We start from the raw sequence: 23,560 nt of genomic DNA, 5'->3' as shown, positions 1-23,560 counted from the left end.
TCAGAAGTATTGGGGACAGCATGCAGTTCACCTTTCCATAGTTTTACTGGCTCCTTTTTTTTTTTTCTTGTGATTTGGAGATCGTGATTGTTAAAATCAGAGAGACATCGAACGTTTTCGTAGCTTTTTTTTTTTCCTGAAATAGGCCATTATTTCTTTCCCAATTTCTAAGGAAATAAAAAGTGATCAAATACAGACTAGAAGGGCTTTATACTAGTAGTTATAAAACTCCTTGATGTTTTCATTCTAGTTATTTTATGTATTCTCTTACATATGGGGTTTGTTTTGTTTGTTTGTTTGTTTTTAAAAAAATTGGAGTTAATTGCCATTCATTTTTACTAAGTAGCGTGGTACTCAGTTGAGCACTGAACTGGCTGACTTTGGCACTACTGCTACTGTACCGTATGGTCACAGGAAGATCATTTTGCTTTCCCTTGTCTTGTTTTTGTTTATGTAAAATGGTGATAATGATGTTCTTTATGAAATGCTTTGTTGTTTATCCACAAGGAGACCTGCATAAACCAAGTAACTAATGCTTACTACTTATTCCCATACATGCTGATCACTAGATACTTTCTTTAGAACATCAACATTTCTGGTTTTCTGTGTTTATTTTTTTAAATGTAACTTTCATTTTAGATAGAACTGTTACCTTTCAAGTCATGTGATGCAGATTAGAATGTTAATTTTGTCTTACAATAAAGTGGTGTCTGTTAGTACTGCTCTGACAAGAACTGTAGAATTTGTATTGCTGTGGCTTTGCTTTTTTCTTTTCCCTTCTGAGATTTTGCTGTTCTTTCCAGGCCCCTGAAGTGATTATGTCTCAACACTATGATGCTAAAGCAGACCTGTGGAGCATAGGAACTGTGATTTATCAGTGTCTTGTTGGAAAACCACCTTTTCAGGTGACGTTTTGTTTCCTTTTCCTTCTTTTTAGTCTCATGGCAATTCCTAGGACTTTTCCTTCCAGTCATGAAAACAGAAGTAAGTAGTGCTGTCTGAGTGTAGTGTCCATATATGCAAAGGGCAGATCACTTGAGGATGCCAAGGGAGAAGTTGCTCATACTTTCTCTATGAAGTCACTGTGTTCAATCCAGAGGAAATATATAAGGATACTCAGTACTGACCTCACTGCTGTGCTTGGGGTTTTCTCTTTTCATGCCCATATGCAAAAGCCTCCTTTTTGTGTATGTGTGCATAGGTACGAAAGCTGTTTTCACCATAAAACTGAGCTTTAATTAATGCACATTTTTATTTGACAGGCCAATAGTCCTCAAGATTTGAGAATGTTTTATGAAAAGAACAGGAATTTGATTCCTAGGTATGTCACTGTGGCCTTTCCTGTCACTTATATTTCTTGATATATGTTGATTCCTGTCACTTTTTCATCTTTGGGAATGCTTGGGATTCATAAAAATATTTGATGTTGTATCTTTACGAGGATGTAGTATGATACCAACAACTCATATTGCACCTTGCTTTCATTGTACCCTGCTGAGTTGAAAGGGTATGGAACTAAGGCTATAGAGCATGTATGGTGAAGACTTAAGGACATGGCAGAGTGCTGACTTCTTGAAATTTACTGTGCTATGCATGACTTCATGCCTGCATGACGTTTAATGGATGTTTTACTTCCTCTTGTGTGCAGTATTCCTAGGGAAACATCAGCTTATCTGGCTGACCTGCTGTTGGGTTTGCTTCAGAGAAACCAAAAGGATAGAATGGACTTTGGTATGAAACTTTTCCTTTTGCTCTCTTGACTTCCCTTGTTAGTTGTATTCATGTGACCAGAATAACTGTCTTGACCTTTTGTCTACAGCAAATTACATGAAAAGTGAAGTATTTTTTTATTTCTTGGTTGTCATAAAGAAGGCAGAGTAGCCAAAATAAATCATTAGGTAACTACTGTCAGTCAGTATTCAGTGATGCTCATAAATTAGGACTTTTGTTGAGTAGTGAAATGTGAATTAGTTTAATTCTTTGAATTGTGGCCCTTCCCCCCCCCCCCAGTGTTAACTCTCATACCTTACATTTCATGTCACAGTCTGATTTCTGTTACTTTAACTGGTGTTTTGGCTTCAGAGTGGGAGCAGACATCTCTGATTTCTGTGTGGTGTTGGTTGCAGAAATGTAACAAAGTACTGGAAGAACCCACTTGGAAGCAAAGTTGCTTTAAATGGTTTCCTCACTGTTCATTTCTCTTGTAGACTGCAAATACCGTAACAGCATTAATAACTGTGTACATTTGATTTGGCCTTGAAAGCTATATATATGTATATCTGAGGGCAATGAAAGATGTGATGTTATGTCAAAATTGTTTATATTTGCAAAGATTAGTTTCTAGTATTGTGCTTAGGTATTGCTAGCTGTAGAGACCTCTTTATTTCAGTGAAATATTTTCACTGGGGTTTTTTAAGCCCCAAAGTGGTAGGAACAACAGTTGTATCTTTGTATTTTGTTAAGTCCTAAAATTTTTAAACTGTGCAGTGACTGAAGTTTGCATACTGTTAGACATTACTGCAATGTCCATTTAGGATGGCATTTGGGAAGTTAAACTTAGTACAAACTAGATGGATATCCTCTTAACAAAAGTGAGCTTGTTTGGCTCCACTTTACCACTGTTTGGCTTTTTCTCTTTAGCTGGAGGTCTGTGGTTTCAGAACGTTATTCTAACTTAAGATTTCAAGGCTTCGGATCAGTATTACTGAATGATTCAAACTGGCTACAGCTATTGGTTCTTCAAAATTAGTCAGGAGTAGAGTTTTTAGATTTGTGTGTGCTTTGTACTGGCTGGATTGTTACTTCAGTCTCAAAAAGCCTTTTTATTGCTGCAGTTTTCATTACCTATCACTACAAAAGTAGTAATGCTTTTTTTTTTTTTTTTAATTCAAACTCAAGCAGCATTGTTAAAAGAAGACCACTGAAAAGTTAAATCTCGATTAGTACTTCTTAGCTGCATCTTGTAGGTTGTGTTATTCATGCTGGTTGTTTTAAATTTTATAGCACTATTTGTTACTGCACTTTTGTCATAGCTGCCAGGAAATGTTAATCTTAAACTTTTAGTTAATTAAAGCTAACTTAGGTAAATACAATTATCTTCATTATTATTATTTTATATCAATAGCAATGTGCTTTATTACTGAGATTTGTTTTAGCAACAAGATAGGTGACGCATCAGGTTTAATCTATGGAATGGCAAGAAAGAGCCTAAACCTTAAAGTCTCTTCATGCTCTTTGTAGATAAGACCTAGTTCTTTCCTCACCGTAAGCTGTTAGCTCTTGTGATGCTGAGATCCTAGGGTGAGTTGCAACCCAAAGTCAGACATGCTCAAGTTTTGTTTCTGCTTATGAAACTTCAGCATTGCTCTTTAGTTATGCATGGAAGCTGTACACAAATTGACTCATTCATCACATGTGGTCCTTGTGTATTTGTGATAAGAAGACTGTATTTGTTACGCTGCGGAGAGAGAAGTATTGAAAAGGTGTAGATGTGACTGACATAACAACTGCTGTATGTAAAAAAAAAACTTAAGCGGAAGTCAGATCCAGAAAAAACTCATGATAATTGAGTAAAAAATCCCAAATGATAGTGACAGCATTCAGAGGGCAATATATAAATCTGTACACGTAGAAGAATTAATACATCACAAACGTAGACTTTGAGTACTGGATTCCACTTTGCACTCTGGTTGTGCTCATGCCTACAGATTCTTCAACATGGGGAATTCACTGTATCATTTGTGGTAGTAGGAGAATGCATTTGTCCTTAGAAAGAAAAATAGAAAGCAGAATGGTAGTGATGAAAGTCATGTTTTCCTTGGCTGAGCCACTTAAAGGGCCTCAAAGGGGCTGCTCTGGAATGTGCTTAGCAAAGGGAGTGAAAGGGAGAGCATTCAACTGAGCCCAGTTGCCTGTTGTTAAAGTAAAAATAGCATTGGAAATCTTGTTGATCTTCCAGCAATATAAAGTAGAACAGCAGGTGTTGTACAAAAGCCCAAGAACACCTGATCCTCATGTTGAAGTTAATCATTACATTGTTCTTGGGTTACAGCTAGCCTCCCTTCCTTGTCGGGTCATGGAAGAAAGTGTTGTTGAAGGAAGAGGGGGTATTGCAGGCCTCAGATGCTTTCTTTCTGGGTTGTTTTTTTTCCTTGTTGTTTGCCTAGGTCTGATGAACAGCATTGTTTTTCCTCTACTATTATAACATCAAAGTTCACAAAGCTCAGCAGCTAGCTTCCACCAACCCTCAATTTCTCCTAATGAGCTGAAGGTTGCTTCTTGTAGAATAAAACTTTCCATGTAAGCTGCTAGCCTCAATTAAATACATCTCAGTGTACCCATTTACAACAGTAAAAAATCACTGAAGACATTGTTAAAGGAATTGTGTTTAATTCTGTTTTAATTGTGTTTAATTCTGAACCGGCTGCTCAGGTCGTGTTCTGCTGTTGGGAAGGAGAATGGCTGCTGCTCTGTTGCGATTTTCGGCCACCCAAGGAGTAGCATAATGGGTTCAAAAATAAGCGTCAGACTTTGGGAAAGGCAGAAGTGAAAATACTTCCAGTGTTTGATGTGAGATGCTCATAATTTTGAAGAGCAAACTGAGTTAGTACTGTATTGAACATAGAGAACGTAATTTCATGATGAGTGTATAGGAAGGCGTCTTGTGTACATGATCCTTAAATGCAGTCATAGTGTCCTCCAGTAATACAGTCTGATTTGCCTCGCTGGCTGTTGTTTGAAGTTATTCAATTGATTTTTGTTTCCTTTCCAAATACTATAGCAACATATAACATAGAAGGCTTGAATCTTTTATAAGCTCTTCACCCTTTGGCTCTCAAATATTGATTCTGGGAAGGCAACCACTTATCACTGTCTTGGGTTCAGCTAGGATAGGGTTAATTTTCACAAGAAGCTGAGAAGGGGCACAGCCAGGAAGCCAAACCGAACTAGCCAAGGGGATATTCAATACTGTATGATGTCACGCTGAGTATATAAGGGGGGAGCTGGCCGAAGGCAGTGGGCACGGCTCGGGAAGGCAGGCTGGGCGTCAGGTGCGTGGTGGGCAGTTGCGTTGCACATCACTCACTTTGTACATAATTTTATTAGTATTACTGTTATTACTGTTGTTTCTTCTCTCCTTGTGGTGGTCTATTAAACTGTCCCACGAGTTTTACTTTTTTCTTCTGATTCTCCTTCCCATCCCACTGCGGCGTGGGGAAGTGAGGGGGTGGCCGTGGCGTGTTTAGCTGCCGGCTGGGCCTAAACCACGACAACTGCCATCTGCAATATAGTCTGTCAGTTCTATGTCATTTGTACATTTACTCACAACGGTTGTTGTTTCTTGTTCTACAGAAGCATTTTTCAACCACCCTTTCCTGGATCAGATTTCAACAGTCAAAAAATGTAAGTAGTTTTGGTTTTCCACTTATTTGCGTAAATGATGAATGTTGGGGGTTGGAAGGGAGAAGCATCTGCCAAATATCACACTAAGTGTTTATGAGACATTTTCCTGAGTCTGACTTGCTGTTGTGCTCTATTGTGAGGCTAAGTGTTGAATCCTTTTTTGTATTATGCCAGACTGAAATGTGATACTCATTTACTAGTTCCTTTGACGTTTCAACTGAACTTAAATACCCTTGTGTGTTTAAGGATGTGCTGTGCTTATAAGTTGTATGAGGGTTTATGAATGAAAAGCAGTGAGGAAATTAGTTTGTTTGAAATTCAGTCTTTCAAAATCTTAGTCCCTTTTTTTCCCCCTTGGGTTTTCCTCTTGTAGCTTGTCCTGTACCAGTGCCCACATATGCAGGCTCAGTCTCTGGCAGTTCCTGTGGTAGCTCTCCTTCATGCCGTTTTGCTTCTCCTCCAGTAAGTTCTCTGTTTTACAGAACAATCTCTAGAAAATATTTTCTGTAATGTTTAGCCAAGAATTACTGGATTTCAGATCTTTCAGTTCTTGAACAGTGTAAACCGCCATGTTTAAGAGCACAGAGCAGGGAATGCCCCTGTGTTTTGCTGTTACCATTTTGGTTCTCTCAGACTCCTTGTGTTGTGCTTTGCGGGTTTTTGGTTGTTCTTTTTTGTTAAAGAAAATACATACACATATCAAATGCTAAAGTAGCAAATCTTTAGCTATGCTAATATGGTTTGCAACATAATGAATGTTACAGATAGTTTTTGAATTGGCCTTTTTGACTAAGGCCCCTTATACTGATACAACTTGGTGACTGCAATTTGATGTGGTATTTGGAAGACGTGCGTCTATATCATCAGGAATGATTCAATAAATTACAATTGTTTAAATTCACCACCTATTCAATATAGAACTGTCTAAATTGACATGACAGGGATATCCAGTATTTGAAATTTCCAAATTCAAATACGTTTTATCTTTCTAACTACTTAAACCTTGGCCGATTTTTGTTTCTTATCTTTTTTGTTGTTGTTGTTTTTTGTTTTTTTTTCTTTGCTAGTGATGATTCTTACTTTAGAAGCTTCATACTTAAAAGACCAATTCTACATTTTGAATCACTGGATTTACAGTGGGTTTTTTACTTTCTTTTTTCTACCCTGCCCCCCCACTCCCCCAGTCTCTGCCAGATATGCAGCACATTCAAGAAGAAAACTTGTCTTCCCCTCCGTTGGGTCCTCCTAACTATCTTCAAGTCTCTAAAGACTCTGCCAGTACCAGTAGCAAGAACTCCTCTTGTGACACAGATGATTTTGTTCTTGTCCCACACAATATTTCTTCAGACCACTCGTGTAAGAACCTTCCTTACTTTTACATTTTAGAAAATTTCCACTCATAACGTACCTTTATGTCCTGTTAGTCTTTGACTTTTCTCTAAATGTGTCTCAATTCACATTGTAACTCGATTCTTTAGTTTGATTACTCTTTGAAGGGAGACTCTGGTATACCTGCATGTCCATCTGGGACATTTTCACCCTCAATTGAGCAGCCAGATATGCCAAAGATACCAAGGTGATTTAAAGTCATGGAAAATACTGGGGTTTGGCAGCAGAAGGAAAGAGTCAGTTGTAAACAGCTGCTGGTAAGAAGCCCAAGGACTCTCTTAGTGGAGGCAGGCACATAGTTACCTCCAGACTAACTGAACAATTACAGTCCATGCTGTAGAGCTTTAGATCAGGAACAAGTGTGGGTAAAAAAAAAAAAACACAAAAAAGATTTAGTATGAAAAGTAAGGCATCAGACTGGGCTTATACAATAGAAAGACTTGGATGTAGCACATTGCTGTTTTACAATATTGTCCAAACCTGGATCGCCACTAAGGAGCTAGTCAGCTGATTTCTATACAGTGCCATGAAATCGTGTTAGCTATTTGACTAAATTAGTGCCTTGATCTCTGAAGGGTTTCTGTCATTTGTGGTTACAAATTTCCTAGTGCTGGTACCTTCTATTCTTAAAGCATGGGTTTTATTTCAAAATTACTGTAATTAGTATAGCAAGAAAAACCGCAATGAAAACCGAAACAAAACAAAAAACCTTGTTAAAGAACTGTCTTCCGCAGTTACATTTTTCTTGGTGGTCCCATTTGAGGTATTTTCATACGAAAAACAGTTTGTGGAAAACTTTTATATGTTCAAGGAAGTTTGTCAGAAGTGCTTATTTCTACAACAGTAATATTGGAGATTTTTTTTTTTTTAAGATTCTGCTCCATGACGTGGGTTTTCAATGTGTTCTTCTGCTTACTGTAGATGATATGCCATTGGGAGCAGCTGGCAGGCGGGCTTCGAGCGAGTTCTTGATGTGTGGAGGGTAGGTGTGCTGAGCTTTATCCAAAAGTAGTCTCATGTTCTAAAATTGATACTGCAGCTGTAGAAGGGGTTGCTGGGTTTTTGGCAGTGACGGGTTTACATAGCTCTGTGGACTTTCTTAAAGATTAATATGCCAATTTGAATTTAATAGGAATATGTAAACAGCTTGAATTCAGAAAGTTTTGTTGCAAAGTAGGTAGTTTCGCTAATATGAAGACCTGGCTTTTGACAGTGCTTTTTATTCTCACAGGCAGTCACCATTAACTATTTCTGGAAGCTCAGGAACTGTACAGAAACCATCCTCAGCCTCTTCTCGAAGTACTGCTTCTGGTACAGCTAACAGGTGTGTGATGTAGGCTTAGTGTTTCCTCCCTTTTTAAAAGGTTGTCTTCTACTGTATGTTTGGGGTTTTTTGAATTGTGGGTGGCTACTGGAAAGTGAGTACTGAAATAGAAGCTAGACCTGTTTTTTCCAGGCTCTCTACACTTAATGCATTCTAATGGCTGACGGTTGCATAGCTAACTTCTGGCTCTGATGCATCCTCAAAAGATTTCCTTAAGGAAAAAGGACATTCTTTTGTCTGCTTGAATTTTGAACTGGTTGAAAGTAGAAGCTTCAGAGACATAACTGACTTGTCCTTTTTGCTGTTATGAAGCACAGCCCAGTCTTCATTTAGTGAGTCAAGATGTGAATATACATTTTCAGGAGTAGTTGTGAGAGAAGAGGAACTTAGAAAGCCCAGATTGCTACGGAGTTGTCTCGTGGCTGGATTGTCTTGTGTCTGGTAACTGGGTGTGGCTTCTGTGCAAGCAATTCCTGTGAATTTTGTGCTTGTTTCTCACAAGATACCAAAGAAGCCACATGAAAGAGCTAAACATGTATTGCAGCTTTTCCATCAGCAGGACTGTTAGTAAGTCCTCTTTCTTCCACGTGGTTGTAGACTAAGTTTCTGCTAGTTTGAAATAGAACTGATATTCATCAGTGGTGCCTGCAATCTTTCCTGTATTACATTGGAAAATGTAAAGCTTAATCATGCTGTTTAACTACTCCTGTACTATCTAAACAGAAGGGTTAGATTTGTCATTTGACCAAGTAATGAGTTTCATAATGTTTTCAGTACAAACAGAAAGAGGATGAGTGGCTAAGTGGGGAATCAAGCTATTATGTTGGGTGTATTTTTGGCTTGTGCTAATACTACAGGGCTGCAAGTCAGCATTATTTGTTTAGAAATGCTTGTCACAAGAAAAGTTTGCTACTTTCTGCTGATCTTTGTGCAGTTTCTGAAATCTGCTGACATGGGCTATCAATACAGCTTTAGTCTTACCTTTTATGTTTAAGGGCAGATAATGGGAATAGTTTGTCTGTAGAGATCCATTTGCTCTGGATTGGCCATATACGACGTATTATAAATATGTTGTAACTTCCTATTTTAAATTGTGTCAGGCATCACAGTTCCTAGAGTTACAGGTTTTATGAAAATATGCCAGTTATGTTACCTGTACATTATTAAGTTAAGAGCTAAGTGGTCATGTGATTAGAAACAGGGGCCTACTGTTCACACTTTCAGTGTTTGTACTATAATAGTTTGATTTAATTATTGATTGAGTAAATTTGGTAACTAACTGGCTGCTTGGGGCGTGGTCTGAAGGAAGCAGAGTGCATGTCTGATATTCTGCAAGATGCTGCTTTTGGTTTTGGGTTTTGGTTTTTTGGTTTTTGGTTTTTGTTTTTTTTTCCTGAGAAATGTTCTTTCATAGTGTGTGATTTTTTTTTTTTTTTTGGTTGTTTGTTGTGGGTTTTTTTTTTTACAAAAGGTCATGATGCATGAAACAGTGAATTTTTCTGATTAGCTGATCAAACTGAATGAATTGTAGCCATAGTTACACTGCTTTATGTCAAGTAGAAGAAGCTGTAACACTTCTCAGGCTCCCGGCAGAATGGGCAGAATAGGTAGAGGCGGTTCACTCTCCTGTGATTAATTACTAATTTTATTCCGTGGATCTCAGAGAAACAAAATTTGCATGCAGCTCTGCCCACATCTGTGTTGCATTTTCTCTGACCAGTAACAAACCACATCAGACTTGAGGATACCTAACCAGAGCTTGGCTTTGGGCCTGAGCTGGGGAGCCCTGATGGAAGGCCAAGTACCGTACCATGCCTCTCCACCACGCTGCCACAGCATTGCTGCCTCCAGTTAGCTCACAGCTCACAGACCTTGCTTGGATATACCTACAAGGCTGTGTGAGAGCAGGGGAAGGCATTTTCCATGCCAAGTACTTTTAAAAGGCCACTTCGGTGCCAGAGTTTAAATAACATCTGCTTTTGCTATCCCTGAGGTCGGGCCTAGGGAGCCTCCCTTTGCTACCTCAGCATGTTGTGTTAGTCATAGCAGGGTGCCTGTTGCCTTTGTGTGGTTTCCACTTGTGAGACCTTGTCCTTGTCTGGAAGCTTTCGGGCCTTCTGCTGACTGTGTGCTCACAGCTGAGTTCCAAATTACTCTGTAGTATCTAGAAACTGGGTGGCAATAAAAGGACAAACTTCTTTCCTTTTGCTAAGGAAGTTCTGTGCACATTAGGGAGTAGTGTTTCATTCTCAGAGGCAGCAAAGAGAACAGGACAACTACAATCAGAAATCCAGATTGCTTTTCAGCTGTAGCCGTGCAGTGAGTGTTTTCTAAAGCTCGTGGTAGAACATTTTTCACATTTCCTCTAAGAATTTCTAATCTTTCTCTGAAGAGGTGGTCAATAAAGGACCCAATACTAAACTGATTATCTTCCCAAAAGCCCATTAGTTTGAAATTCTTTCCATGGAATTCTGTCTTCCTTTAAAAGTGTTGGTAACTGATTATGTTGCAGTGGTTTGATTCCCTTATCAGATAGTACGTTGAGGTAAGCCAGGTCACTGACACTTCAGTTGAACTTGGGTAATGCTAATCTGCAGTTTGAGTCTGTGGATTAATGTTCAGGTGTGTGGTTTTGGTCATTTTGTCAAGGGTTACATAACATGTTTTCCTTTTGAAAGTTCACGGTGTCTCTTGGGATATCTCTGACTGTGCTTTAGTGGCTTTTGTACACATTCCAGCCCTGCTGCTGAACTTCCTGTTCTGAGCACAGTGGGTTTTCCTAGAACGCTATTTTGAAGCAGGGTAAACAGAGCGGGCTGATTGGCAGGAAGTCGCAGGGATCGCTGTGAAGCGTGACTAAGTGCTTGGGCTAGTACTGCACTCTCAGCTCGACCTGATACTAGCCAGTATAAGAAAGGTAGTTAGGAACGAGCAGTTCCTGATCTTCCTCTGTGAAGTGTTAGAGCTGGATTAGGACGAGCTAGGTCATATTGCACGCGAGGAGCGCAGAAGCAGCTTATTTGCCTGTTTTCCTAGATTTTCTTGACATTTCAACAATGGTACAATTCAGAGGGAAACCTGTCTGCCTGTATTCATCTCCTGTCTCCATACCTTCCAACTTCAGGCATTGTCAGCCTTCGGTATCCCCCCGCAGCGAAACAGCACCTATCCCGGTCCCCACTCAGCTACGGAATTACCAGCGCATAGAACAGAACCTCTCCTCTACTGCCAGCCCCGTGTCAAACCCCCACGGATCACCAAGGTGAGGTTTTTTTGTGGGTTATTTTGGCTTTTTTAACCTCCTTTTTCTTGGTTCTAGTTTCTGTTTGTACCCTGACAGATGCCCATGCTTTCTTGCTGATGTCATTTTATTTTCTGCACAAAAACATACTAAAGAGGCATTTTGATGATAACAAGTAATAGTCCTTCACAATCTCAAGATTGTTGGATGGGCACTTGAAATTTTTCACAAAAACAAAATGAGCTTGTTATTTCACTCAAATGCAACCCAAGAAGGTAAAAAGATGAAGTCTTGCTTTTTTTATTCCTCTTTGTGTATTATATGGCATTACATCATAAACTAGAAAGTCAGTAATAAGTTATGGTTTTGTTTTCACACATGTAGTGATGAGATGAATGCTTTGTTCTGTAGAATATCAAGGAAACAATTTCTGGCATGCTGGTTAACCAGCTTGTCTTATTACAAAGCTTTAGCGTGCCAGGCTTATTCTTGGCCTTGTGGTCTACAGGATCAGGATGGTGAAGGTCAAAGACTCAGACTACTCAGAACTCTGGAGATCTTGACAAAAACAAAACTCATGGCTCCTTGCATATCTTTTTTTCAGGATCTCTGATTTTATAATAGTTGCTACGCTTACGGGAAGTGCCTTTCCCTTAAATGGTCTGTTTTCAGTTATCTGACCTGTATACCAGACCCAATCTGAAAACTTTGTCATAATCTTTGTTGACATAAAAGTGGGCATTTGCAGCAATACATTTCACTTGATTGTAAAATTCAAAATTTGATCAAGCTGTTTGAAGATTAGGAATCCATGTACTAAAGGATATCTGTTTTAATTTTCTCCAGTAAACAGACTATTCTGGCATTGTAAGTTAAAAGTCAATGTGAACAAAGGGAATTAAATCTTGCTTGTTTTCAGTATGGGAAGCTTAGCTTAAGTTACTAGCTTAATAAGCTTCAGCATCATAGCTTTCTTTTTTAAATAGCAGTATTGTCTCTAACTGATCATTATACTCCTTAGGGGATTCTGAAGCTTATCTCGAGGAACCACAGTCACTATAGTGCATGTAACCATTCTTTTCACCCTGTTAGAGCTGGAGTTGTGAGACGCTCAAATACTAGCCCAATGGGCTTCATGAAGATGGGCTCCTGTTCTCCAGTACCAGCTGACACTGCACAGGGTGTTGGGCGCAGGTTATCCACAGGATCTTCTAGACCGTATTCTCCTTCACCTCTAGGTAAGCCCATACATGCTTAGCAATTAGTAAAGGTTTATCTGGAACAGTAATTCAGAACACCTGTTCCTGCTTGAAATTATCTTAAACCAAAATCTGCCCAACTAGGTCACGTTTGCAGAAATAATTTCTGTTAAATGACTCCCAGAAGTAAACTAACTAGGTTTTGTTTTCTTTACCTTCATCTGTAGGTGAAGTATAAAGTGTAAATTCACATTTTGGTTTTATTTGCATAGTTGGAACTATACCTGAGCAGCTTGGACACTGTTGTTGTGGACAACTTCAAGGACATGAGTCAAGGAGTAGAAACTTCTCAGGTGAGTGACTTGGGACAATGCAACCGGTGCTATTTTGATAGAGCTTCTACAGCATTTTGTGAAGGGGGAGGAGAGCCAACACTACACTAGTAGGAGACACTGGGTAAGTGGTGCACTGAGTTTACGTATAAACTTAGCCTGGTCGTGGCTGTACCAAAACACCTTTCCCCGTAACTAATTCCCTACACAATAGGAAAGCAACTGAAGCTCTTTTTCTCAAGACGAAAAAACAACTCTGATAATGCCGGTCTTTAAACAGGGATGGAAGTGGATGGATTATAATGAATGGTAGTAACATGCTTCTCAGAATCTGGTTTTGATAGACCAGCGCTGTCATGCCAGTCCTCAGAAAAGGGAGGAAGAACTGCCAGTGTACAGCATGCGACACGTTTTCCTCAATCCCTTAGGAAATTGACTGGGATCTGATGTTAGTGTTGCTAAGCATTCGGTAAGTTTTGCAAGTCATAAATTATTATGGCATGCCAGCAGGAAAAAAAAAAAGATCAGGCAGAAATAGGATTTGAGGATGTTCTGAGACTGTTAAAGATGGAATTGCACTGTAATGATGGAAGGATTGGGCATAAGAATATGCAATTCAGCAACACGTTCTTTTGCTCTATGCACACTTTGGGTGCATTTTCTTCTTTATCTAAAATACTAGTTATACTCTTTGTCTTGACTTTATAAGAGGTGGTGTTGAAACAGCATTGTGGGTTTTTTCCCTATTTAAACACTTTTCCAAAATCATCTGGAGATGATAGAGCCTTCATTTCTTGGAGTAGCTGTGTTTCAGATACCTGGGAATAGTTTCATCTATATGAAGTAAGTTCTATGATGTGTCTCAAAAATTGCCTTCATAATTGCCGTGCCATTGGCAGTCTCCACAAAAGACAAGCAATGAGTGAACCCTCAGAGTTGAAATAGTCTCTTAAAAAAAGTGTGTGTGCGAAGAGAATACAAAGCAGGGTGTATGCTCCTCTTGTTGCATCTTTTCTTTGGATAGAATTTTGTAGGGCTGTTTGTTTAGTGCCTTTTGCCAGTGTCACACTGACTTGTAACATACCACAGTGCTGGTTTTATGGCTATAAGGGTTTTTAATGTTTCATTTCTTCATCTGTTTCCTGCATTCTGCTCCTACTTGACTTATTTCTTAATTTCAAATGACTGCAGTGGTGTTTCTATTTGTAAAGTACCACAAATTGCAGCAAGTCTGTTTCTCAGCGTTTAAATGGGTATGGGAAGCTGTCTTTTGCTTCTGGGTGAAGTTAGGTCATCTGTACTGAGTTTTTCTAAGGACTGAAGATGTCTGTCATAATGTAGCTTCTGAACTAATTGAGCTGCTCTTGCTGCCAGTAGCAGCAGAGGACAAACTTCTGTTCCAGAAGCCTTCCCTGTGGTGGCATTGACACTAGAACAGTAACCAGCGAGATTTAAGACTGGTTTCTGAAACAACAGGTGAGGACTTTCAATGCTATGAGAGAGACAAGCAGAGGGATTTCAGACAAGGAAATTCTTGGCTGAGAAGTTAATGAGAAATAGACTTGATCCCTCTGCTGGAGCTGCAGGCAGAAAGGCTATTCTAAAACATACTGTTCAGTGGTGTGGAATGACATCAAGCCGAAGTAGCTCATATTCAAAATCTAACTAGGAAAACCAGAGGCTTAAGAAGGTTGAAAGGTATGTCTTAACAGCTGGGCACTTTACTGAGCAAACTGCAAGAAGTTTGTGATGGTTTTTTGAGCATACATTTATGGAACAGAGCCTATGTCAGAAGATTGTCTTGGCCAGCTCTTAAAAATCTTACCTAGTTAGTATGGTTCGTTTTCAGTTTTCCTTTTTTCAAAAAAAAAAAAACCCATGAGTGAAATTGTCACTTCAGTGTCGGTTCTTTGAGGTTACAAAGATAGGCATTTTATCTAGGAAGCTGTGGCCGTAAAGCTGAAGTCTTATGTACTGTCTGTAACTTTGCACAGTTTCCTCATCATGAGATATAAAAATACCACATGGAAGAGACCACTTCATCAAATTTCAGGTTCCTTACTTTGAAAGAGGAAGGGCACCTTAGAGTAGGTGAGGTGTTCATAAGAGATATTTCCCCAAAGCCATATGTTTAAATGACAGCTTATAGCTCTTCCATTGCCATTTGCTTTAGGAGAAACTTTGCACTTGCACTGAAGTGTGGGCTTCCTTTGTACGTAGTAAGCTTTTGAGAAAGATTCAGCCTGACAGGCTAAAAAGTAAATGAGTGCCCGAAGTAATGATCCCAGACTGTTCAATCTCAGTAACTTGGTTCTTTTTAGTACCTAGTTTTCTTGCAGGAACCATGAGATGAGCTGCCTTTTGTGTCTGCAAATGAAGTTGTTATGTACAAAACAAGTCATTAACATGCATTGTCACATTCACACACTTGTTTGCAAGAATATAATTCCCGTACTTGAAAAGCTCTGTTCAACCTAGAGTCTTGGCGACTGCACTTGAAATTTCAGTATTGGTTACGCCATTCCAACCACTTCATTGTCTTGATGCAGGTTGCCAGAGGTACTGCAGCTGCCAGTACAGCTGTCACTCTGAAATCTTGCCTGTTTGGCAGCTTGAACATCTCATCAGTGTAATGTAGCCTTAGTCCAAATAGCCGACAGGCTAAATCCATTCTCCTTGCCATCTAGTGAGTTAATGATCAAACATACCTCGGAGTATTTGCAGTCCCGTCTCCTTTCAGTTTAATGTCGATCGCTGGCATTCTGGCCTTCACTGATACATTTTCCAAGCACTGCAAGTAGAATTTTACTCAGTTGTTTTTAATCCCCACAGGTTCTCTGGTACCACCATCTCAGTCTCCGCAGTCACTTTTGATGGGAGCGAGGTTGCAGAGTGCTCCTACTCTCACAGATATTTACCAAAACAAGCAGAAGCTAAGAAAGCAGCATTCAGACCCAGTATGCCCATCCTACGCTGCCTATGGATACGGTCATTCACCACAACCAAGTAGGCCAGGTAGCCTGGGAACTTCACCTACCAAACATATGGGATCGTCACCTAGGAGTTCAGACTGGCTGTTCAAAACTCCATTACCAACGATCATTGGCTCTCCTACTAAGGTTTGTTAAGTTTGCCACTCTCGGTAAAATGCAAAGTGGTAACACGCTGCCTGAAACCGTTACCAGGAATATTCTGGGGTTCTGACTTTGGTTTTTGTCTGTTCTTGGTCTTGATTCTTAAAGGCAACAGCTCCTTTCAAAATACCTAAAACTCAAGCATCCTCAAACTTGCTGGCCCTGGCTAATCGCCAGGGCTCGGTAGATACCCCGTTGCAGCCTAAAGACATCGCTGACCCAAGGGATTTCACACACTTCCACTCGACCCAAGGAAGTGAAAAGCAGGCCGGAGAACAGCACAGTAAAACTACATTTGGCAGGTAGGCACTGTAGTATATATAACCTTTAAAGCTGGGTAGGTAACTTGGCAGAAGAATGTACGTTGCACGCAGCAACGTGGAGGGGAAGAGCATGCAAAAAGTGAGCTGCGAGGAGATGCTGAGGTTTGGTGTATACAACAGAAACATTTTGTACTGTGTATAAATATAGCATGGACTTCCTGGAGCGCTTTGTCTTGCTGCCTAGTTCCCTTTTGTTTTGATTATCTGAATATGAAATTTCATTGCTTCTGTGAAGCCTGTTCAGTTTTTGCTTGAAAACGTATATGACATAATTTTCAATATAAATTTTTAAGAGGAAAAAGGTCTGGTTATTTTCATGGTTAGCTCTGTTTCAGTAGGTCCATGATGAACAGCGAGATTTCAAGAATTTCTGTGTTTTTATTGAAGAATTCTCTATAATAAATACCAGGAGTCTGAAAGTCATCCTTAGTTGCAAGTTAGATAGGAAGATCTTACTGAAGAACTTTGTTGGGAACTCATGGATTTTTCTATCTAGGTCTGTTAGCACTGGGAAGCTATCAGATCAACAGGTAAAGACTACCCTTGGTGGCCAGTTATATCAAGGCAGTACAGACAGCCTCAACACAGAGCGACCAATGGATACGGGTAAGGAACAGACTGATACATCCAAGCTGTCTTCATGTGCTAGGTTTTTTATGGAGTGCCAACTAGATACAGTTCTGCTTCCAACTTCAATAATTGGTTTTGACAATTTTTAGCCTCAGTACAGAAGGCTTTTTTTAATCTTCAAGGGGATATGTTCCATTTCTTTAGCATAGCTTTAAAAATAACTGAGACAGGAAAATACCTATTTCTGTGCTAAACACAGATCTATCTCAACTGCCTATACTGACTAGAGGGGTTTGGGTTGGTTTGCTTTTATTTTTTTTTTAATGCAACATTTGTCTCTGTTTCATTTCCTAATTCTACCTTGTTTTCATATGAAAGCCAGTTTATGTAATTATGAGTTATTAGGGTTTTTTTCTCCTCCCTCCCTCAGCTTGTCCCTTGCTACAAGTAGCCGCCAGAACTTCTCACCTTGTTTTTGAGCCGATGGAAGGAGTTCTACAGACAGGGCTGGTCTTTAGCCTCCAGACCCGTCATGGTCTGCCTATAGAATTGTATCTTTTGCTGTGGGACTGGTGGTGTCCTCAGGCTCTCAGAGCCTCTGTTGCTGTTTTCCAGGCAAGAGTAGAGCAGAAAGAAATTGAAAGTAAAAAGATACGTGTAGACTGCATCTTGACTCTTTGTGTATCACCAAGGCTGTCCAGTCAACTTCTTTTATTTGCTGTCAGAACTTCTAACTAGTCCAAGTCTTGGATCTCCATCCAAGTGTGCTGTGTTGCAGTGGTCCAGTTTGCTGCATACGATTACTTATTGGTATGATTGTATGTAAGCAGGACTAACTTGCTGAAATTTTCTCTTCCAGCTCCAGCAGGGGCCTATGGAATTGCAATGGCACCTCCTTCCATGGGAAGTGGGGCAAGTTCTCGGGCTGTCATGTTTACTGTTGGGTCCCCTCCAAGCAGCGCCACCCCTCCTACCTGCACCCATATGGTCCTCAGAACAAGAACCACCTCAGGTGAGACTTGGCTGACAACTGTGGACTGTTCTCAAATGCAGTATTTAGGCTTGCCCACTTCTTGGGCCAGTATCCTGATCACTGCCTTGCACAGTAGGTCCTCTAGGCTGTTCAGTAGAAGTGCTCTGTAACGTAGAGGTTATTATCAGATGACTTCTGCCTTTTCTTTCCTAACAGAGGGTCAGAGGCACAGATTTACAATACAGCGATGTGTAACCTCCTGTGTACACAGCTTTAGTCCACCACAGGGAGTATAATAGATCTCTATGCCAAAGGCAGAGAGGAAAAGTTTTCTGATTCTGCATTTCTGCCTGCTGCTGTGCTTTGTACCAGAAACAACACACAAGGGGTGTGAGCTAACTGCGTTTCGGCATGTGTCGGCTATGTTGCCGAATGTCAAAGATCTCAAGGTAAAGGCCTTCATCTGCTCAGGATGAGCAGGAGTGTGCAGCAGTGCGCTTTTGTCAACTAGAGCACAACCTTTGGCCTGTACTGTTGGACACTTTGCCTTGGAATCCTTGCCAGCCATTTCACAGAGTCTGTGTTCTGAATTGTCACTGTTCATTACGGTATAGCCTTTGCATTCTCTACAGACTGATGCCAGGAACAATGAAGAGAGCCTCCCAAGAGTGAATCTGTGATGACTACTGATTTGTCACTTGCAATCATCTGCAGCCCCAGCGCTGCGAGATGGAACAACTGTTAGACTTGAATGTGTGTGTTTATTTTTCTTGTAGTTGGATCAAACAGTTCTGGAGGGTCTCTCTGCTCTACTAGTGGCCGTGTATATATGGGCTCTCCTCCTGGTATTTATATGGGTTCTTCTCCTCCGGGAGCCGAAGCAGCTCCAAGTCTGAAGTACATGCCTTATGGTACGTCGCCTCCCAGCTTAGAGGGCTTTATCACTTTTGAAGCTCCCGAATTGCCTGAGGAAACTTTAATGGAGGTATAGAAAAAATAATTTGATGTTTTATAATGTATAATGCTGCTAAAACAGAGACATGGTAAAAACAGGACTGCCGAGTGCCCTTCATAGTTTCCTCTTCACTATCTCACATATTCCTGTTTAAGATCTTGGAAATATTCCTGTATCAATCGTGGCCAATTTCTCTTTGGTAGTTATGCCTGGCATTTTGTGTATTTGTATAGGTAACCAAAGGAACATGGCTGCTTTTGTTCACCAGAGCCTTCCAAAGAGGCCTCTGTTTTAATGCCAAGTCTCTGGACGTGGGTGCTGACAGTAGCAATATCCCTCTGGGTATTGTTTTTAACTGCTGCTTCACAGTCAGTGGATGACATTAAATCCTACTTGTGGGAAGAGTGTCCTATATTTTTTTTAAAACATGTGGAGGAGTGACGCTTTAAAAACACAAATTGGGGTGGTCTTTCACCAGAATGCTATCCTTGGACTGTAAATTTCTCAAGACAGATTGTTGTTCTGTTTTCTCATTCACATCTTGCTGGAAGGTGTTTGGATCCCTATTGAATGTATTTGTTATAACGTGAATGTTTGACAGTACACTGTATTCTTCCCACAGATAGAGTTTAAAATTTATTTAGACCTTCATTACTAATGAAAAGATTATAAATATTGCTATGGTATATTTGATCAGTTTTGAAGGTTAACTTTTTTTTTTGAGCAGAGACTATGCATGTAATATCTGTTTTAGTCACCAAGAAGCAGAGAGTTGTTAGCTGCAACTGAGGTTGTTTGGTTTAAATGGTGAACAACCAACAGCCGCCTTTTAACGCAATATAATTCTAGATCTGAGTGTAAATTAGAGTGAAGCAGGTAAGTATGAAGCTTTAGATTGGTTCTCTTCTAGGTATCAAGTCGGTTATATAATAAAAGCCAAATGTTCCTCCTGGCTTCTCATGCAAGTGCCGAGCATGTTTTTGGGTTGCTGATAATGTAATAACAAGTAATATGTCCCAGTTGTGATTTCTTTAGTTGCTCAGGTTTCAACAAACATAGAACTCCATGTCCCAATTCCTTTGGCTTTGTTGAAAGACTCTTAAGTATAAGTTACAGTGTCTTGAAATCATTAACGAAGAGAGGACAAGTTAATATCTGCTGATCTGTTTGGACCCATTTCGTTCTGTAGTCCCTAGTGCTGGCTCTGCTACAATGTGATTTCTGCATAGAATTGACGTACCAAGAAATCCTCAAATGATCAGCAAGAGTTTTAAGTGTACTTGTTTGCCTTATGGCTTATAATGCTTAAATTGTTGTCGTCTTTCCCTCCGACAGAGAGAACATACAGACACCCTGCGTCATCTAAACATGATGCTGACATTTACGGAATGTGTTCTGGATCTGACAGCAGTACGAGGAGGAAACCCAGACCTGTGTACTTCTGCAGTATCGCTGTACCAAATCCAGGAGAGCATAGTTGTTGATCAGATCAGCCAGCTAAGCAAAGAGTGGGGGTAAGTATGCGGTCAAATAGTATCAAGAGAGTTAATGAATATTGAATACATCAGAAATGTATTGAAACTATGCTGGTTTTGTTGGGAGTGGGTGTTTTACTGCATGGAATCTTTTATAGGAATAAGTTTTTAACAACTGAGGACAGATCAGAAAGAGCAAAGGATAGAGAGACATTTGCTAGCAGACAAATAGAAGGACACTGTTTTCTGGCCTGCCACATAAGTTGGGGAAAGTGATGAGGAGTTCAGGCTTGAGGTGCAGCAGTGCATTTCTAAGCTTGGAAATTTGTGTATCAGCTTCTGTCAGATCTGAGCCCTCATCTGTTCCTGTTGACCAGGCTGAGGCAGTAGCACTGAGGTGGAGGTTGGGAAGGAGTGTCCAGATTTGACCTTTTATCAGTGGAACCAGTCAGGCCTAATACAAAATCAAAAGCAAAGAGAAATAGGAGAAATTTGGAGTGGTGGGAAAGGGCAGTTTGACCAAAAAAAAACCCCAAAAACCCCACAACCAAAAAAACCCCTCAAAACTGCAAAGTGTTTGCTTTTCACAGCTGAGAATTCTAGGGGCACAGGAAATGATGCTGTGAGAAAAGCACACTCAGTCACTTGTGGTAAGACGTTGACCTCGGGCAGTTATTCCCCACAATAAGTGTTCCTTTTTAAAACGTCTGCATTAAAGCAGCTTGTATTTGCTGCTGCAGCTACTAGATGAGCAGATGTACTCTCAACCCGTGACAGAGTGTTTGGGAAGGGAAGGGGAGGGGTGGAGTTGCATTTTAAACATCAGTCTTCCTTTGCTGCTGCTGCTGGGTCCTGCGTAGGGTTGTGATTAAAAAGTGGTGTCTGCCCATGGCTTGAACGTGTTCAAAAAAGGTGTTTTGATCCATAATTATTTTTTCCCCCCCTTCCTAGACAAGTAGAGCAGCTGGTGTTGTATATGAAGGCCGCCCAGTTGCTAGCATCTTCTCTGCATCTTGCCAAAGCACAGGTCAAATCGGGGAAACTGAACCCATCCACTGCTGTTAAGCAAGGTAGATGCAACATAATTTAATTCGCTTTGCTTGTGAATTTTCTTTGCTGATACATCACTCAAAAACCTTCAGTTGCAACATTTGTTTGTTTTCTTCTATACAAGAGAATTGTAGATATGTACAATTGCACAATTCTGATAGTAAACAGAGATACAGCTAGAAACTGTGAAGAAATGGGCAGTTAATAACTTGAAATTGAAAATATTTTATATCTATTTAATTCATACAAGCAACAGTAAATAAACATTAAAAGCACAAGTTTAAACAAATTGCTAGTGCTGGGAAAAGCTGAATTTAGGCTGTGTTGTTGTTTGGCTGTGTGGGGTTTGCTGTTTTTTTGTAGTTGTTTTGGGTTTTGTGTTGTGGTTTTTTTTTTAATTTCTTCATATTTTTCTTCCAGTTGTGAAAAGCCTCAATGAGAGATACAAGTTCTGTATTGGCATGTGCAAGAAACTGACAGAAAAGTTGAATCGTTTCTTCTCGGACAAGCAAAGGTTCATTGATGAAATCAACAGTGTAACTGCAGAGAAACTCATCTACAGCTGTGCTGTAGAAATGGTAAGTTGCTCCTTTTGCCTGAATGATAGGACATTGAGATGAATTGCTTCCTTCTCTGACATACCTCTTCTGCAGAAGCAGAAAATAGAATGTGTTTCCAGAATTCTGTTCACAGTGACTTTTGTTAGTCTTTCACTCTCTTTCCTGCCCTGCCTTAACTGTGGCTAAAGTTCCTGGCAGATACTTTTCCTCAGAGACAGTTCCCCTGCATCAGCACATTTGGTACATAAACACTAGGAAATGAACTCCGAAGCCACACAGCCCCGTGTGCTGAAGTCTCATCCAGTAAGGCTTAGTAAAGCGCAGAAGCAGCAGAAGTAACTTCATCAATCTACCAGGTCAAGTTGAAGAACATCAGCCTTGTCAGTACGATGCAAAACCAGTAGCAAACATGTGGAAACGATAAACTTTCTATCTGCCATGGAGCAGAGGCAGTAACCATAGAGGGAACGTAACTGCTTTTTTTGGTGAGAGGGAGTTCTTTTTAGCACAGGTGTCACACAGAAGATACTGGTAAATGCTGTGCTTAACCCTGGTAAGGGTGTAGTCATGCACAATTCATTTGTCTTCTGTACAAGAGAATGTGGGTATAAGAACAAGCATATTTATTCATATTTCTGTTGTTGTAATACATGTCAACACAGAAGATCAGAACGGGCTTTTATAGCTTATCCCTGCAGAATATCCTTAGTTAATACAGCACAGGCGCTATATTTTCTGAGACTTTGTTTTGTTGTCTTACAGTTATAAAAACAGATCAGCTAAATTAAGGTTCAGAAATAGTTTCTTAATCACATTTTTATGTCATTCACTTTGAACTTTCATTTCATTACTTGCCTAATGCAGTTTATGTAACTGAAGCTCCTGAATGATTCCAGGTTCAGTCGGCAGCTCTGGATGAGATGTTTCAGCAAACTGAAGATATTACATATCGATACCACAAAGCAGCCTTGCTGCTGGAAGGACTGACTAAAATACTGCAAGACCCTGCAGATATAGAAAATGTACACAAGTGTAAGTTTATGTTGAATAATGAAAACATTGAAAATTACATGGAATTAATGCATTGTAGAATAACACTGAAGTCATCACCTATTTTTTACCTCACTCTGCAGATAAATCTAGCATCGAGCGAAGGCTTTCTGCACTTTGCTACAGCACAGTGGCTGTATATGAGCAGTAGGAATATCCCAAGGACCAGATGGTGTGAACATAAGGGACCACATCAGTGATACTGCACTTTTTTCACTACAGCTTAATTGTTGGCCTTGTTCTGCCCCACGTGGAAGATGATTCTTACATTTCTGTGGTGACTACCAAAGAAACAGCAGCATATTCAAAGAGAAGAAATTCCAAAAGTACACTTGCCTTACCAATCCAGCAGCTCCTTTCTTCCTAGCAACAGGATTTAAAAGAATCTCTCTTCGCATTTCAAACTGATCCTTGTACGTGTGCTTTGAACTTGAACGATCTGGGTGGTTTGGGTTTTTCCCCTCATGAGTTTTACAGAGAGTGGATCCTTCTGCGTCAGGTACTGTTGTGGTTTAAGCCCACCCAGCTGGCCACAAAGTACCACACAGCCACTTGCTCACTCCTACCCCCACCCCCCTCAGT

At 40.1% G+C, this 23,560-nt stretch overlaps 1 protein-coding gene across 1 annotated transcript in view; it reads left to right on the top strand.

Annotated features, from left to right (window-relative positions):
• ULK2 (unc-51 like autophagy activating kinase 2) overlaps window positions 1-23,129 on the top strand; it is a 38,898-nt gene extending 15,769 nt beyond the window's left edge. Inside the window, exons 8-28 of the mRNA XM_086475057.1 lie at window positions 804-905; window positions 1,263-1,321; window positions 1,649-1,731; window positions 5,353-5,403; window positions 5,777-5,865; window positions 6,588-6,759; window positions 7,714-7,774; window positions 8,024-8,116; window positions 11,241-11,378; window positions 12,450-12,595; window positions 12,829-12,909; window positions 15,721-16,007; window positions 16,131-16,324; window positions 16,842-16,951; window positions 17,775-17,927; window positions 18,665-18,873; window positions 20,179-20,357; window positions 21,270-21,388; window positions 21,789-21,946; window positions 22,825-22,960; window positions 23,062-23,129. Of these exons, the coding sequence (XP_086331183.1) occupies window positions 804-905; window positions 1,263-1,321; window positions 1,649-1,731; window positions 5,353-5,403; window positions 5,777-5,865; window positions 6,588-6,759; window positions 7,714-7,774; window positions 8,024-8,116; window positions 11,241-11,378; window positions 12,450-12,595; window positions 12,829-12,909; window positions 15,721-16,007; window positions 16,131-16,324; window positions 16,842-16,951; window positions 17,775-17,927; window positions 18,665-18,873; window positions 20,179-20,357; window positions 21,270-21,388; window positions 21,789-21,946; window positions 22,825-22,960; window positions 23,062-23,129 (2,688 nt within the window). The remainder of the gene's footprint in view (window positions 1-803; window positions 906-1,262; window positions 1,322-1,648; window positions 1,732-5,352; window positions 5,404-5,776; window positions 5,866-6,587; window positions 6,760-7,713; window positions 7,775-8,023; window positions 8,117-11,240; window positions 11,379-12,449; window positions 12,596-12,828; window positions 12,910-15,720; window positions 16,008-16,130; window positions 16,325-16,841; window positions 16,952-17,774; window positions 17,928-18,664; window positions 18,874-20,178; window positions 20,358-21,269; window positions 21,389-21,788; window positions 21,947-22,824; window positions 22,961-23,061) is intronic.
• The last annotated feature ends 431 nt before the right edge of the window (window positions 23,130-23,560 follow it).

Source organism: Leptosomus discolor, chromosome 18 (assembly GCF_034619465.1).
Source record: "Leptosomus discolor isolate bLepDis1 chromosome 18, bLepDis1.hap2, whole genome shotgun sequence".
Taxonomy (NCBI): domain Eukaryota; kingdom Metazoa; phylum Chordata; class Aves; order Leptosomiformes; family Leptosomidae; genus Leptosomus; species Leptosomus discolor.
Note: the sequence above shows the minus strand (reverse complement) of the source record. Positions and strands in the feature narration are given on the sequence as shown.